At 46.4% G+C, this 16,668-nt stretch overlaps 1 protein-coding gene across 6 annotated transcripts in view; it reads right to left on the reverse strand.

Moving 5' to 3' along the window:
• Window positions 1–291: 291 nt before the first annotated feature.
• Window positions 292–16,668, reverse strand: part of arpp21 (cAMP-regulated phosphoprotein, 21) — a 78,208-nt gene continuing 61,831 nt past the window's right edge. For all 6 annotated transcript variants that reach the window (XM_061254123.1, XM_061254125.1, XM_061254128.1 and 3 more), the window contains 3 exons: window positions 16,172–16,298; window positions 2,247–2,404; window positions 292–1,823 (listed from right to left, as the gene is read on the reverse strand). In XM_061254123.1, coding sequence (XP_061110107.1) covers window positions 1,566–1,823; window positions 2,247–2,404; window positions 16,172–16,298 — 543 coding nt within the window. In that variant the 3' untranslated portion in view covers window positions 292–1,565. The remainder of the gene's footprint in view (window positions 1,824–2,246; window positions 2,405–16,171; window positions 16,299–16,668) is intronic.

Raw genomic sequence — 16,668 nt, forward strand, 5'->3', positions numbered from 1 at the left:
TGACATTCAGGCAAACACTACCTTGAATTCAGTTTCCTAATGCTCGTTATATTGATTTGCAGATTTTGGAAATGTGAAATGCTGATAATTGCTCGCTGAGAGAAATGACTTCTAAAGTTTTGGCTCCTGAAAAGTTTAGGTGTGCACTTGAGTGCACACTCAAGGACTGATTCAGACATGGAAACGATGCCACAGAGGACTAATTAGAGGCCATTGCTTTGTGTTGCCGTGTTGGGAAGCCCCTTAGAAACAGAGAGACCAAGCAAAAGAAAAACTGATGCCACACAAGAGTTAGAAATGTGACCTCTCTTTTCAAGGTCAAATAATCTTTTATTGTGTTTAAACACTACAATACAGTATATAGCCATATAAAATTCTATTGTGTATATAAATTATGCTTTCAGTACAGCAGTCCCATTACAGCTTTGGTACAGTATAATTGTTTTAGTTTTAATATATATATATATTTTATATATATATATATATATATATGTATCTATATATGTGTGTATATATAATATAGTCTTAAATACTTTCAGCTTCACAAACTCAACACAAAGTACAAAACTAATCCAGTTTTAGGTTTATTACAATCTACACAGTGGTGATCAGTGAAAAGGAAGAGATCTTCACCCAGTGAATGCATGTCACCTCGCTAAGCTACAAAGGCCTCCTGTGAAGGAACAGGACTAAAGTATGCACCATTTACCAGCAAACATATCAATTATTACTGAGTTTTTCTCTTTTTTTACAGAATATCTGCCACTTTTGCTCTCCTCCCCTGCAATTAAAGGCCATGGTTAGAAATGTCCAGTGCACTGGTTGGTGTTGGGGGTGAGGGTTGGGTGGGGTGGGGGAGTGTGTCATGAACTAGTCATGTGAGATTGGGGCTTAACGGATCCTCCTATAATGGGTGGAGCTACCATGAGCTGTCGATTCCTGATTCCTCAAAGAACTGTTCTCCATAGTGAAATGCTGTGATTGGTTCAAACCGGTAAGTGACTGTCGGCGTTTTCGAGTGATGTCGGTTTGTTAGCTTGATCACAACTCGGCCACCCGACTGCTTCACACGTTCACACGCTTTGTGGCCGGAAAATTGCAAGATAACTTATGTGTGGCTACGTGTTAGCTCCTATCGGACTGTTTACATTCTAGGCTAGCAATCGACTAGCAAGTTACATAGCAAGCAATTTTTGTCTATTTCTTGGGGTCACAAATGCAAATACCACAGCTAATTAAACGCTGCAATATTATCTTTATCAAAGGATGTCTGTCTGTTTCAAATTTGTAGCTGCGGCGCACTTATGGTTTTATTGTACGACATTTCGTATGGTTCACAGAGGACTTGGTGTTTTGCTCGGCCATTTTCGATCCCCGTTTCCGACGTGATCATCTGATATAATAAGGTATTCACGCGGGTCTTTCCGGTGGGAAACTCGAACTGATCGTAAATCCGACATCACTTGAAAGCAGGGCGACAGCTCATAATAGCCCTACCCGTGTTGAGGCTGACAAGGCCTCACTCTGCCAGCACTAGTAGTGACTGCCTGCAGCCCCCTCTGGTGTCAGTACTTGACCTGCCAGCCTGGGCTGCTGAGGCTGGTGCAGTTGGTTCGGCAGCTGGCTTGGACGACGGGCACAGTGCTGGATGGGCAGGGGGCGCCCACCAGTCGCAGGTTGCCAGGCGGGGAGGGTGGCATCACGTTGCAGTACACAGGGACGCCCTGGTTGGGCACCGCCCCTTGACCTGACTGACCAGGCAACATGATGGTCTGTTGGTAAGACTGCTGGGGTATCCCTGGAGAACCCTGTGTCATTTGTACCTGGGTAAGGGAGATGAGGTGATACACATAAGGGCCACAAGCTCCACAAAAGCACCACACACAAGTCTCAGTTACTCAGTTTCTTTAACCTGCAATTGTGCAGTTTAATCAGTGGCATAATGCTAATGAGTACGCACGTGGTACTATGGCTTATTTTCCTGGAGAGAAGCTTTTTGAAAGTTTACTTTTTAATTGAATAAATATCACCAGTTGATTTATGCTGCTATATAATTCCATTGATTATTTGCTAGCTAACATCTTAACATATTCTTGTTTTGCTGTCTTCGGCCAATATTGTTTGGTAATATAATTTAGCAATATAATGGCATCAGTTTTCCTAACTCTGATTGATGTTGTTTGTGTGCTCGGATAGGCCTGTTTTATGGATAACCCCTTATGACTGGATGCGGATGAGAGGCCCACCTGATATGAAGACATAGGGGGGTATGGAACCATCACACCGTGAACCTGACTCCCCTGTTGGTTGGACATCATGTTCTGGTTCTGGTTCTGGGGTTGCTGTGGTACACCCATCAGAGTTTGGAATCCTGGCTGCTGATTGGATAAAACAGGTGGGTAACCTGGTGAGAAAGAGAGAAAAAAAGAAATAGCAGTCACATTATTATCTCAATTTCTTTTCTCAGAAGACATCTAAGGTAACTTCCACAATGTGTAGTTTACCATTCTGGACAGCTGAATAGTTAGTAATTTAGCTTCCAAGTACCAAGTTTAAGGATACCACAACAGTTCCCTGAAATGCCGAACACACCTGCCACCTTATGGTTATAACTCCCAATTCAGGCAGGACACCGCGTCTTACATTGTTTTGGCTTTGGGGTCATTTCAGTACACTACCCGATGGCTTTGTTCCATGCCATGCCGTCGTAATTTTCTCTGGTTCCTGTTTGCATTTTTGGTACCTGATGTAATGCCTCTAGGATTTCACTGTCGGCATTAGGTGCAGCACTTAATTTGATGAAAATCCTCTCCATGCCGGATTAATCGAATAAGTGATCATCCCTTGTTTTCAGATGGGTGAAAAACAAGTGTCCAGGTGTAGCATGCTGGATGAATTATTTATTCATGGGCCAAAAACAAAGTATAGTTGTAGTGGATGCAAAAATCCCCCCCAGCCCCCCCCCTCTGTGAAACTACTCTACAAACATCTCACGTTTCCAGAGTACAGGAGGAATCTGAGCTTGTCCTGGCATCCAGAAGAGAGAGTGGGAGGGTGAATCCACACGAACCATAGTTCTGTAATAACCATGTTGTTCTGCTAGAGAGGGCACCATCCCGATTGGTTCACAGGAGTCAATGATTGACAACATACTTGTATGGTGGCCCCACCAATCATAGGGTTGATGAAACCTCACTTGACTGTGCTTCCGTAGCCTGTCCCTGTGTGTCAGGTTAAGCCTGCGTAGCTCAGCACTCCGTAGCAACCCTAAGCTCTAATTAAATCTGAAAGGCTAACTACTATGCTGCTCTACAGAGCTGAAAGCACACAAAAGATAAGTTATAAGCTGTCATAGAAGTTGTTGGCGTAGAACAATGTTTCTAAACTGGCCCTGGGGGCCACTGTGTATGCAGGTTTTCATTAATTTCAGGGCCCCCCTCCTACCATGCCCCCCCCCCACTACTGAAATGACGGATTATTTTGCAGACCCCCTCCCCTCAGAGCAAATTTGTAACCGTTATAACTGGTCGCCTCCTGGTTTCTGATTCAGCTTGAAGGATTGGGAGGTTCAGATGAAAGTATGAACTAAGGTCAGTTCAATTTATCCTTTGTACCAACCCAATTTCCTTTAACAGAACAAATCTAGCCAGAGGTCTGTCTATTTTTGGAGGAAGGTTAAGATGAATCTCACTGATACAAGAAAGAGCAAAGGGTTTCACTCAACATCTAATACAGGATAGAAAACAAAGGCAGGAATTGTACCTCTCTCTGTCACGTTCTCCCGCTCTGTCACGTTCTCACTCTCCCTCTCTCACTTCCCCTCCCTCTCTCACTTTCTCTCTCCCTCTCTCTCAGAAAAAAACGAGAGCAATAACAACGAGACGAGGGACTGATATTTATCCGGCTCCAGTTTCAGCGCGTTGCGTAAAAACCGAATCATTCTGATTAGCTCCTTTCCGCATCCGACAGAAAACACGTCGGCCAATCGCTGAGAGACGGGGGCCTCGTGTTTACACAATGTAATGAGAGAGAAGATGGCAGACAGAACAATGGCCCGGGCCCGCCCCCTTAGCCTTCCCAAAACCCTGCCGGTGCCAGGGCCGATTCATCCTGGACCGCAGACCGCACGCTGAGGGTGGGGTGGGGTGGGGGGGAGCTCTGGGGAGCACGAGCGAGCTAATTAGCGCTCTCCTGAGTTCGCGGTGCATTCGGAAGAAAAGCATCCCAATTAATCTTGCAGACAAAGTGTCATTGTGCAGCCTGGCAGAGGCTCTATGCTGAAAGCCACACAACAATAACCCATCAATTAGCGGGAGTGAACGGCGCTGCGCTGCAGCTGAGCCCCCCCACCCCCACCCCGCCGCAGAGCTAAGAGCTCACCCCAGCCATCGCTCCTACCAGGAAAACAATATTTGAACAATGCGCAGGACGCCATTGCTAACCCCCCCATACACACACACACACACACACACACACCTCATTCCAGGTTTTTTGATTTATCTTCTAATTAAAGCGGCGAAAGACTGCGTCTGGAGAGGCGGCCGCGGGGCTTTTGTGCGTATGAAGGATTGCCGGCGCCTCCCCAGGACCCAAACGCCTCTCCGTAATGGATCGTTCCAAACCGGGCCGTTTGGGGGTGGTGGTGGTGGGGGGGGTTTAAGCTCCCTTTATCAGGCATCTGGAGGTGAACCGGGAAACAAAAGCCACCGCGCTCCTGACCTCCGATGGCGGGGCCAGCCGGCAGGCGCTCACGCTACCTGCATTACTACCTGCCAGGATCTTTCTCCCTTTTATTGTTGGCGGGATGGCGCAGGGGGGAGGGGGGGTTCGGCGGTATTGTGGGCAAAGGGAAGGAAGCGCATAAAGCTCCCATCAAAGCGCCATCTCCTCGCAGCGAGGCTGCCTGTGTTTCCCCCTGTTTAATGAGCCGTAGCCACGCGATGCTATCAGCCTTCCTATAATGAGCCCGAGCAGCCATTGCTATTCCTGTGGCACCCACAGCTCGCCTTAATGGCGGGACGAGATCGCTCTGTACACCGGCTCTCAGGACACGGGCTACTGGGCCGGAGAATTCGGCTCAACTCCCGGACCTCACCGGCTGGCACGCCGCCATTTCCGCCCGACCGCCGGGCCTGCCACCTTTCTGACGGGGGGGGGAGCCAGAGGCTAAAATGGAATTACAATAGCAGAAGCATTTATAAATTAAAAATATTTTTTTAAATAAAAAGGTCAGAGTGATCTGAGAATTAACTGACATTTGACCATCCAGTGATTTGAGTTGCTTGTGGTTATATTTGTTGGACTTAAGTGCTCTCATAGACACAATCAGGTTTTCAAAAAAGGCTGCTAATTGGTCCTTATTTTAATCAGGGTATGCTTATTAATCATGCGGAACAATCAAACAGTTTCACGGTGAATACCAAATGAGCGTGCGCTCTCTGTAGAGCTTATTTGTGGCTCTGACGGCTAGCGATTATGCGTTTCTCCTTACGGCGCTGACGGTGGATAAACACTTGTCGCCTTGCCGTGCCCTGACCTGGCCGATGTGGAGGAGGGAAGTGAGAGCTATAACAACCCTTTCCACAGGGAGGTGCAATCACGTACCGGGTGAGCTAACACGCATATTCATAGGGAATGAGCAGGGCTATGACTGTACTGATAACTGACTATTGCGGTCACAGTAGAATTATGATGCTGATATCAGGCCACATTGAGGATATTGTGCGTATTTCATCCCCCCAGACTATGAGACTCGCATCCCATAGTCCTCTTAGCAAATCCGCTCTAATGGCTTAATATCAATTTGGTTTGATATTAATGTCCGTCAATGAATGAGTAACATCTTCATTTGAACATTACCACAACAACATCCACTTAATGAGAGCTTGGTTTTCTAAAACGTGAATGAAGGGGTAAAAAAAAAGCATTCAGCCAGTGAATAAAACGTATGTCATGAAGGATCATATTGAAAAATATGAATAATTAACCAAACCACACAATTACTGGGAGCCACAATTCCTGAAGACTGAAGTAGGGCCCGCTGTGGTAAGTGAGCATCTCCGGTTTAGAACCTTGTGGAAGATACAGTTATACATCTACCTATATGAACACATTGAGGGTCTACAGCAGACAATGCAGACTTCTCTTACAAGGGTACAGTATGAGAAAATGAAAAGCTGTTAGTTGTCAGATTCTCATCTCCGATGACCATAAAAACTTGTCTTGAAAGTCTTGATTGCTTTTGCGTCACCATTCTGAAATGACGAGCAACTTTGAAGCAAATCCTGGTTTAATGTCACACAAGTCAGCACCAAGCCAACAGGGTAAGACCAATGATGACACGTAGGGTCGTGATACCTCATAATGCATTTATGTCTATGAATGAGCGGCGCACGTACACTACTGGTCTATTTCTCCAGCCAATGAGCCAGCTGAAGCTGCACTCTGACCTTTAACCCTTAATATGACGGATAGGCTGGGCGCTGATCTCGGAACAGCGGCAGTGAGCTGATGACTGAAGCGGTGTCGCAGTCTTAACAGTCTGCCAAAAGAGTTTCACAAGCTAATTAGAAGCAGTTAATTTAATATTCCAGTTTAGTCCTCTCCACGTTACTGCTGGACAAATAAACCCTTTACTATCCTCCCTCTTTAAATCTCTAATCCTGAATAATCAGGCTGATTTGCATATCTTTCGTGGAAGTCATTATGTGAGGACGGGAGGCTGGTCTGTTGAGGAATTCGCCGGCCGATACACACTCATTTGACACTCCATTTCATTAGCCTGGGCACTAATGAGGCTCGTAAAGTCCCCCCCCACCTCCACCTACACCCTCTGTTTCCTGAACAACTACTGGAAATGGAGGATTGTACGTGACTTAAGTATTTACTTATACTACTTAGGTCCCGTAATATAAAATGGCTATTGAAGGGACGCCAAATGCTGAATGAAAAAAAAACTGACATGACAGTACAATTATCATTGAAGTTTTTATCTTATTTGGAGGTCAAAAATGTTTTTTTAAAATAAATAATTGACAAATGTCATTCTGGGAAATATCCTTCAAAATGAGATTCTGCCTCTAGCCAACAAATAATTAGTAATGTCTAAAACTAAATTAGCTCTGGAAATATTCCATTCAGATATTAAATATTTCATGATTTGTACCTAAGACTCCATTTTCAATATAGCCCAAAATGCATTCTTTGCCATACTGTTTTTAAGTGATTTATATTATAGTCAAAATTCCATATGCAATTATTTTATTCAGTTCTCTCATAACGATAGCCAAAGACCAATTATACACTGTGACCAATGTCAGGAAGTTCTAAAAATGAATGTAACAGAAGTGAAAGATGCCATTGTATTAATTAAGTTGTGAAATACTGTACAGATTGCCAAAAATTCCTTTCATTAAAGTGTACCTTTGTAGGGGAAGCACCTAGAGGGAAAAACTCCCAATTTGTGTCACAGAAGGAGGCAGTGCTATAGAATTTCAAAAGTACCAGTTGGCTTATAATGAGGACACTTCACTATGAATTGTTTCTTGTTTCCGTGTAGATGGATTTCAAAAAGAGGCCAAATGGCTTGAATATAAAAATTGGACTGGCCTTAAGAATAAGCACCACACCATGAGGAGTTAATTTGCCTTGAGGACTGCCCAGTACTGTCTGGACAGTAATTATATCACTCCTAGCAAGTATATCTGTGAAAATGCTATGCAGTGCACTGTGCAAAAACCTGACTGTAGTTGGCCTTAACACAAAACATTTGCCAAACCAAGTTGACAATCCAAAACAAATGTGGCACAATTAGTAATTACTTTCAGAGTCCTTATAAGGCTGTGGCATCCATGAGTATACAAGTAAGCACAGCTACTGTCGTAAAAATTCCTCCAAAACGTACATCAATTGTGAGAGATACTTCATTCTCCAGTCTGTACAATTGAATAGCCTTCCACAAAAACGAATGGCAGTAAACACACGATGGAAGTATTCACTTGCTCATATGTGGAAATACTCCAGCATTCCTGTGACAATGCATAAGCAGAGTCAAGAGCAGCCTGAAATTCAGCAGCTTTGTGGCACTCTGAGAATCGGAGACAAATGGCAGTAATGTAAAAATAGCAGGTCTTTGTCTCAGAGCGTGTGTGTTTACCGCAGTGCCCAGTGGTAATCATACCCTTAGCAAAGCACTCTTTCTCCCGGCTGATAGATTGATTATGCACTGCTTCCATCTCCTCAAAGACTTAATTGTCTGAAATAAGCTGTCTGCCTCCAACTCCTCCACCTGAAAAAGACGACGCTGTCACTCACTCACTGTCTAGGGCTAGCTCCGAGCCCACAGAGCGGATGACTGTGATTACGCCCGCCATTTTGTGCCTGTCAAAATAAAGAACAGACAGTCTCTGCTTGTTTTTTTCTAATGAAAAATTTCACAGCTTCAGTCAGGTACTGCTTGCCCAAAGTTCTCTATGTATAGAGTACCCTTCGGACAACAGACTTTTCCATTTTACAATCAAACGCTATCTCTGGAACTTTTCACGCTGTCTCTAACTTCAGGGAGCAAACCGTTTCAGGTAGAGCTCAAGCACCATCGAAGGCTAACTGTTTCCAGCCCACAATACAGCTGTCATCCTCAGCAGAAATGCACTGTTACAAAACAAGGGACACATACTAAGCAAGGTTTGTCTTTATTAGCTAAACCACATGACAGTAGCATACTGATCCAAGCAGACTCGAGGTATGCACGGTGAGAGAAACTCAGTTTATTCTCGGTACCGCGGGCATTAAACTGAGTTTATAACTGCCATTCATAAGACCGGAGAGCCCTAAAAGCACTCTGATGGACGCAGCGCTCCCATTCAAAGCATAAAGCTATCTACACACTCCTACACGCAGTACGAGACGCTAGCTTTCCGACGAGACACTAAATCGGGGCCCTAACTCTCTGTGGCTATTAAAGATCCCGTGGCACTTATCAAAAGTGCACGGGTTGTTAACCTCACTGTCTTACTCAAATTCCCAAACTGAATATCTCAATCTGGGCATCTAATCACCAACCCCGTCTCCACAGTCGAGAGCCCGTACAATAAATCGCCTTGCCTCCTCGCCTTTCTTCCCCAGGTCATCAGTACAAATGAGAAATGAGTTATAAATAAATAAATACTCGTGGAATCTCTATCTATCTTCCTTTTCTTGCTCCACATCGCTCCTCGACCCCTTACATCCCAGGCATCAGGAAGTGTCTACTCCTTTGCCGAACTGTGTGAATGGTAATGAAAGATAAATAGACTCATTTGCGATGAACACGGACCTCCTCAGGGAGACTGCTGTACCTCAGACGACACTGTGAGCCACTCAATATCATCCTGACAGACAACGGAAAGGTGCCAGGTGACCGTTACCCTGCGGTTATATTAATTTGTGCTGGTATCCACTTGCTACAATGGTGGAGAATTTAAAAAATATTGTGGAGAATATTAAAGATGAGGTTTCCTATCTAGCCTGTAGCTACAACTGAGACACACTGAGAAGATAGAACGAAGCTTTCTGCTTTGAGTGTAAGGGAGCTGGGAACATAGTGCCTGGTGGTAGCTTAATCAATTGTGCAATATGGGTATAAAAAACAACAACCGCTCAATAGTAACTACCACAGATAGCCTAGGCCTCAACAACCAAGCATCTAGGTTCTTTATTTTGTATTTTTTTTTATCTTGAATATAAAAAACATATTTTTTGATTTGTGATAAAAGTGTCAATGAAATAAGGTAAAATCAATAAGCATTTTAAAATGGAACTCAGGCACAGTATGCCATTAGACAGGCAAAGCACACACTCAGTAGCAGGCCTTGCAGGGCTAATCAATAAATTCTTGGTTTAGCCAAACAAACACTTTCTCTAGTCTGGCTTTTATGTTGGGATACTTTTATGTTGTTATTCTTGGGACCTTCCCAAGGTGCCTTTTAAATGTATTTTAGTATTTTTACTCGCATCATTTCCTTGGCACACCCAGAAGGAGTGAGGATGTTTTTGTCTGTGTCCAGCCTGTTTTCATCCGTGCTGGGGCTGGGGGGCAAATCAGTCTAAAGTGCACACAGCGCCCTCTGATTGCAGGGAGGGGGGGTGACACTCTGGGATTTATTCCGGCAGTTGGGATAGTCTTGTGGCCTGTGTTCTCTGTTTTCTCTGTCAGCCTGACAGGTTGATTGCCAGTGATCATGGCCAGGGTATTAGGGAGGCGAGCGTTCATCGTGATGGGAGGGCGTTTCAAGTTCTTTCAACCCCTCCCCTCCACAGTCAATCACATTCACCTTTCTGACAACATCTCAATCTCTCTACCTCTCCATCTCTCTGTCTCTCCTTTTGTCTCTCACTTTCTCTCTTACAGACATGCTTGTTGAAAAATGCATTACAGCAATGAACAGAAGAAGTATACCTTTAGCTCCGTCTCTCTTTCTCACGCGCGCGCGTACGCACACGCGCACGAGGCGGCCGATCGTAAGAACCCCGGCTCGGGCAGTAAATAAAAGGCTTGCAGGTGATGATATGATTTCCTGGAGACGGATGCGAAACGGGGGGATCAATATGAACGAGGCGGCGGTAACGGGCGCGTCGGTCTAACAGCGGAGGGCCAGTGCGCAGCAGGACTCCAGCCCGGGCCTTCATCTAATAATCCCAAGTGCTGAGCTCTGCCTCATCCCTCACTGTCCGCCCGTCCCGATCGCCAAACCGCATTAGCGGCCCGGCGCGCCGCATCCATCACCCATGCAGATAACGGGATCAGACCAATGCAATCAGGCCCGGGATCGGACCCGCCGCGGCGCGGAGCGCGACACCGGCCGCCCCCGGGGCCCCCGGGTGCCGCTCCGTCGCCATGGCGACCCGGGAGGCGTAATTGCCGGGCATAACTCCTCATTAGGCCGCCGCGGCGGCTTCCGAGGAGCCGTCCATCTGAAAGCGTCCGCCGTTAAAAGCGCAGCCGGCCTCATTGCACTTTACTGGAAAATAGATTTGAGTTTTTATTAGTTATGTCCTTAGTCGATGCCCTTGTACAGGGGAACTCAAATAGCCCGCACGCTCTCAGAAATGAAGGTACGAACAGTGCCACTGGGGCGGTATTCTTCAGTAACGATATATAATTAATTTGTACCTTTTTTGCTTGCAAAATATATTCATTTGTTCCCAAAGAGAACATTACTGTACTGTCAGGGTACATTTGGGAAATTTGATGCTTGAAGAACAAAAATGTACCTCCACTGTCACCTTTTGATAGCGCAGTTCTACTTTCCATAGTCTTCGGTTCTAGAGGATGGGCTGAATATAATCTGTATCAAGAGCTCGGAAATGGAAGGCCGGTTGCGTCGGCGTTGTGGCTATTTCAGGCAGCGAAACGTCTTCCAGTTGCGGCCTTTGCCCCCGAAAACGTCAGGTCGCGTGTAGAATGTCTCCTCACTCAAAGTGAGGGTCCCGTCGCTGAGGTGCTCCGAGAGGGAACATTATCCCTGCAAGGTGGTGCTTATGCAGAGAATTCACAGCGTGTGCATTCTTCTCTCTCCGGCGAGAGGGCGAATCCCTTTTCCAAAGGAATTTAATGAGGAGGCGAGGGTCATCCTCATGAATATGTAAAGAATGCCGCGGGGGGGGGGGTGGTGTGGGCCGAGCACATCTGTTACTTCACATCCTCTGACACTTTTATGGAGGTGTGGTGCTCAGAGCGGTCGCTGCTCCGTCCCTGCCTCTCGCTTATGGGAGGTGGGATTTTCATATTTCAGGCAGCAGATCTAATAACGGCAGCTGGGTTTGCTGAGCGCTCCTTCCCAACGCAATCCCAGTGAGCGCTCCCCCAGCAGCCGCCGTTCTTACATCTCCGCGCTCCGAGTTCACCGCCGACCGTTTGACCGCCATTAACTCCAATCACTGGGCCAATTGGTCAATTAAGGTAGAGATTCGAAAGGGAGCTATGTGACTGAACGACCTGACCAGGGCCGCTCTCACCGCTCTCACCTGGCCACGTGTCAGTGGATCTGCGGCTTTTGACTGAATGCGGCTAGTCCTACAACGAGTGCTACAGCTAGAGCCACGACTAGTGCTAGGGCTAGAGCCACAGCTAGAGCCACGGCTAGTGCTACAGCTAGAGGCACAGCTAGTGCTACAGCTAGAGGCACGGCTAGTGCTACAGCTAGAGGCACGGCTAGTGCTACGGCTAGAGGCACGACTAGTGCTACGGCTAGAGGCACGGCTAGAGCCACAGCTAGAGCCACAGCTAGTGCTATGGCTAGTGCCACGGCTAGTGCTACGGCTAGTGCTACAGCTAGTGCTGCGGCTAGTCCTACGGCTAGAACTACGGCTAGAGTGTTGCGTCACTGTGCGTCTCTACACGTCACACTGACCCCTCTGACAGACTGCCGTTCGCAGGCGGGGCCCAGAGAAGCTCTCAGATGAGAAGGGAGTGCTATTCAGGCCCCTGTGGCCTCCTGGAGGTGTGTGGTGGAATTTGGCGAGCCCAAGAAGAGCTTGGGCTGTGAGCGAGGGGTTTCATAACTTCCCCTGACACAAAGATCACCCACATAAATCACAATTTGCAGCTGCAGTCTCCCAGCTCAGTTGAACGTGCATGCGACATGTTTGTGTGTGTTTGTTGTTTGTTGTGTGTTTGTGTGTGTATGTGTGCATGCGTGTGCGTGTGGGTATGTGCATTCCTGTTGTGTGTGTGCGTATGTGTGTGTGTGTGTGTGTGAGCATGTGTGTGTCCTGTGATACTTCTACATCAGAACCAATCTGTAATTATTTTTTCCCCATCATTTTTTCCCCAGGTTTAATCATTTTGGAGCTTTCTCTGGGTGCAGGACAGACTGGTACTGCAAAATACACGCCAATTATTTTAATGAGCAAATACTCACGCAGTCTGTGCTAACAAAGACATGGCCACAGTGTGTGAATGTGTGAGACGAGTGGGATGTGTTAAACTGGACCCTGTGGAGTGTGTGTTATTTTTAACAGGATGGGCTCAGGACCCTTCTAAGGATCTCACCCGGTGTGCTGATGCTCTTCCAACAGCAGTCCCTCCCACTGCCTTCTGGGAGCTGGGGACTGAATGTCCTCCCACTGCCTTCTGGGTACTATAGTCCCATCTAATCTAAATTGGGCAGTTTGATTTTAAATGATCTACAACTACAAGCTTCAGAATGTAGGAAGAAACAGCATACAAATTTAATGCTGTATATTTTGGTGCCACTGATGCAACCAACTGGTTTTATTGCCCATGTCATATTATTATTCAGAACCATGGGCACATGTGACAGGCAGTATTTTACTTTTTTTCAACACTGATAATTGGCTGGCTAAACAAAGAGCTGAATTAATGGGTAAAAAAACAAAATGGCTGTTGTTCAGTGAACCACCACAGACAACCTGATCAAAGTAAGCGTCTGTGTGTGATGGATTGTGCTATTTTCTGATATGTCCTCTGGCTTCTCTCTGCTGTCTGATGCGTGTACATTTTAAAAAGTGATTCAGCAAACACAGCAGGGTCTGTACACAACTGAAGAGAAAACTGAAACATAAACAAATCAATTAATCTAATTCACTTCTGGACACAAATTCCAGCCTCAGCTTCCACTAAAGAGTCCAGTTACTTCAGTCCGCTGATCAAACATTGACTGTTGCATAATTTAATGTGGAGGGAAAAAGATTTATGTGAAAAAATGATAACGGGAAGGGTAGGAAGGCGGCTGTTTCTTTTCAAATGAAAACAACAGGAAGCAGGATTGCGAAAACGCTCTTCTCTGGTCCCGACAAGATTTATCTCTGCTGGATCCTAATCTAATCTCAGCCGTGCTCCAGTCTCCAGAGCCCCCGGCTATTAGACTTCATAAAGCACGCTTCCCCGGCAGGCACTGCAGACCCGCTTTACTGCACTGCTGACAATCACCAAACCACAGCGTGCCTAAATCTGCCACACCCGCTTTACTGCACTGCTGCAATCACCAAACCACAGCGTGCCTAAATCTGCCACACCCGCTTTACTGCACTGCTGACAATCACCAAACCACAGCGTGCCTAAATCTGCCACACCCGCTTTACTGCACTGCTGCAATCACCAAACCACAGCGTGCCTAAATCTGCCACACCCGCTTTACTGCACTGCTGCAATCACCAAACCACAGCGTGCCTAAATCTGCCACACCCGCTTTACTGCACTGCTGCAATCACCAAACCACAGCGTGCCTAAATCTGCCACACCCGCTTTGCTGACAATCACCAAACCACAGCGTGCCTAAATCTGCCAGCGCTTGCACTACCAACAGCACTGCAGTGGTTTTGCAGAGGGACCGTTCCTCTGACCGAAGGCAGTGACCCGCTACCTCCCTCAGTCGCTCCCTGGTTAACTACATGTACATGTCTCGCAGTCTGCCTCTCTCAGCTGTACAGGGTTTGAACTCTCCCTGGTTCAGCAGAACTGATGACACGGTCACGATGAAAACTGCCCGACAGAAAAAATGGATGTGCAAATCACTGGGCTGAGAAGGTGCCCTTTGACCCCCCAGGTAAGAAGGTGCCACTTCACAACACGTGTTGCTTGCAGTTACGAACGAAGCTCACTGCGCTTGGATCGGTGTAGTTTAATACATCTCCGGTATCTTCCAGACAGATGTAATCAAGCGCAGAGCCGGGTGGCTGGGTGGATGTTGGGGTGGCTTCGCTGGTGAGAAGCGCCCTGGAGGGGTTTATGAGGTTGTTCCTATCACTCCATCTCTGTCACATTTACCTCCTCCCTTTCAGCCCGCCTTCTCTTGCGTATGGGCAAGTATGCTAATGAGCGCCCTAACAGAGACGGAGAAATGGTAATTACAGGGAAGGCTCAGCGAGACACGCAATACCCCTGAAGCGTGCGTAAAATAACCAAATGTAAATGACGCTCATTTCAATTGCAAATCAACTTTCACAGAAATGTGCTTCACTTATGCTCGCCTGAGAACTTTTACCATCCTTTCCCCAGGAAAAAGAGCAGCCAACTTCTGGGCGAACGTACCTTTACAGGTAAGTGATGAATGTATTCAGTATTCAGGAATATTTGAGATTACATATTTAAAAAATTATATATATACTCTATACAGTTGACACTAATACATTTATGCATGTACTGCAGAAATTGAAATATGCAGTTTTATAGTCCATGATACATATAGTCATGAAAATGGAAAAAAAAAAGAAAGTGAAAATACCTGAATTGATAATAATTGGACTTATTTATGTTTGCATGCAATGTTTATCCTTGCTATGGAGTGCTGCATTAATTTTACAGTGTTTTGAGATAGGGCTTTATGTGTATGGCCTCTAGCCATAGAAAATAATAAAGTACTGGTCACAAAACCTGCTAAATAAAACACTAACAACACATTTTTAAAACGGTATTATAATTCTCACTTCAATAAACACAGTTTTTCTCCGGGAACATTGTTTTCAAAGCGGAAGTAAAAGGAGAGCTGGTGAAAGTCAGTCAGCATTTGCGAGCATTAGCAGTAACAGGCTCAGACATTGTGAATTGAACATGCACACCGTCACACTGCAGAAGGTGCCTGGTGTCACACGCTGCGGGGCTGAAGAGCAGGGAGCAGCCAAAAAAGAGACCGGTTCACTGTGAGATCCTGCTACTCAATCTCTTACAGTGCAACGGCCCCCAGTCAAGCTGCTCAACTCCGGGACTCGAGTGTCTCATATACACACACACACACACACAGGCACGCGCGCACACACGCACACAGGCACCCACACGCTTGCATATTCACAGACATACACACACGCACACACACAAATGCATATGCACGAATGTGCACACACGCACGCATGCTCGCACATACATAATCACACACACAGGCAGGTACACATGCATGCGTACTCAGATACTCACACGCACAAACCCACAGTGCACACAACATGGTAATATCATCACTGATTTAGCCATGCCTGTCCAAAACAAATATTACAAATATTTCACCCCACCCCCCGAAAGCATAAACGTAATCTACAAACAGAAACACACACACTCACAAGCTAAACAGCATGCCTGCTTTAATGGGGTGAAATATTATACGTTCGTATGCAGCTGACATCCGAGCTCTGAGGGACACACCCGTCCAACCCGCGCTCCCTTGGCCTGGCCCACACGCACCTGTCTGCTGGGGGCTCTGTGCAAGCTGCTGGTTCCTGTGCGTGCCGTACTGGACCGAGCCGACGGCCCTGTACTGCTGACTGCTTGAGGTAGGGTACTGGGCGGAGGAGTAGTAGAACACTGGCACCTGGGGGAGGAGAAAAGTAGACGGAGGGAGGGTTTGTTTTTTTGGGATGTCACACAACCAAACTAAATTATGCGCTAGACGCAAACGGAGTTGTAGCTTTTTGAAGAGACAGCAAATGTCGCTTCAGTTCTCCCTCAAACACATTCCCTTTAAATTGTGATGTCATAACAACAGGGGAAACTCATTTCTGAGGGGGAACTTTTTTTCCGTGACACAGTCTCATAGGAGAAAAAGGAAGGGGAGCGAGGATGCGGAACCACTGTGGAGTGGAGTGACAGGGGGACATATTCTGCACAGCGCACCGTCTCTCCTGCAGTCTCACTCAGCCGATGTCCTGCTGGCAGCAATATGAAAACCACCGGCACATCAA

This window comes from Conger conger, chromosome 9, assembly GCF_963514075.1.
Source record: "Conger conger chromosome 9, fConCon1.1, whole genome shotgun sequence".
In the NCBI taxonomy this organism is placed as follows: Eukaryota; Metazoa; Chordata; class Actinopteri; order Anguilliformes; family Congridae; genus Conger; species Conger conger.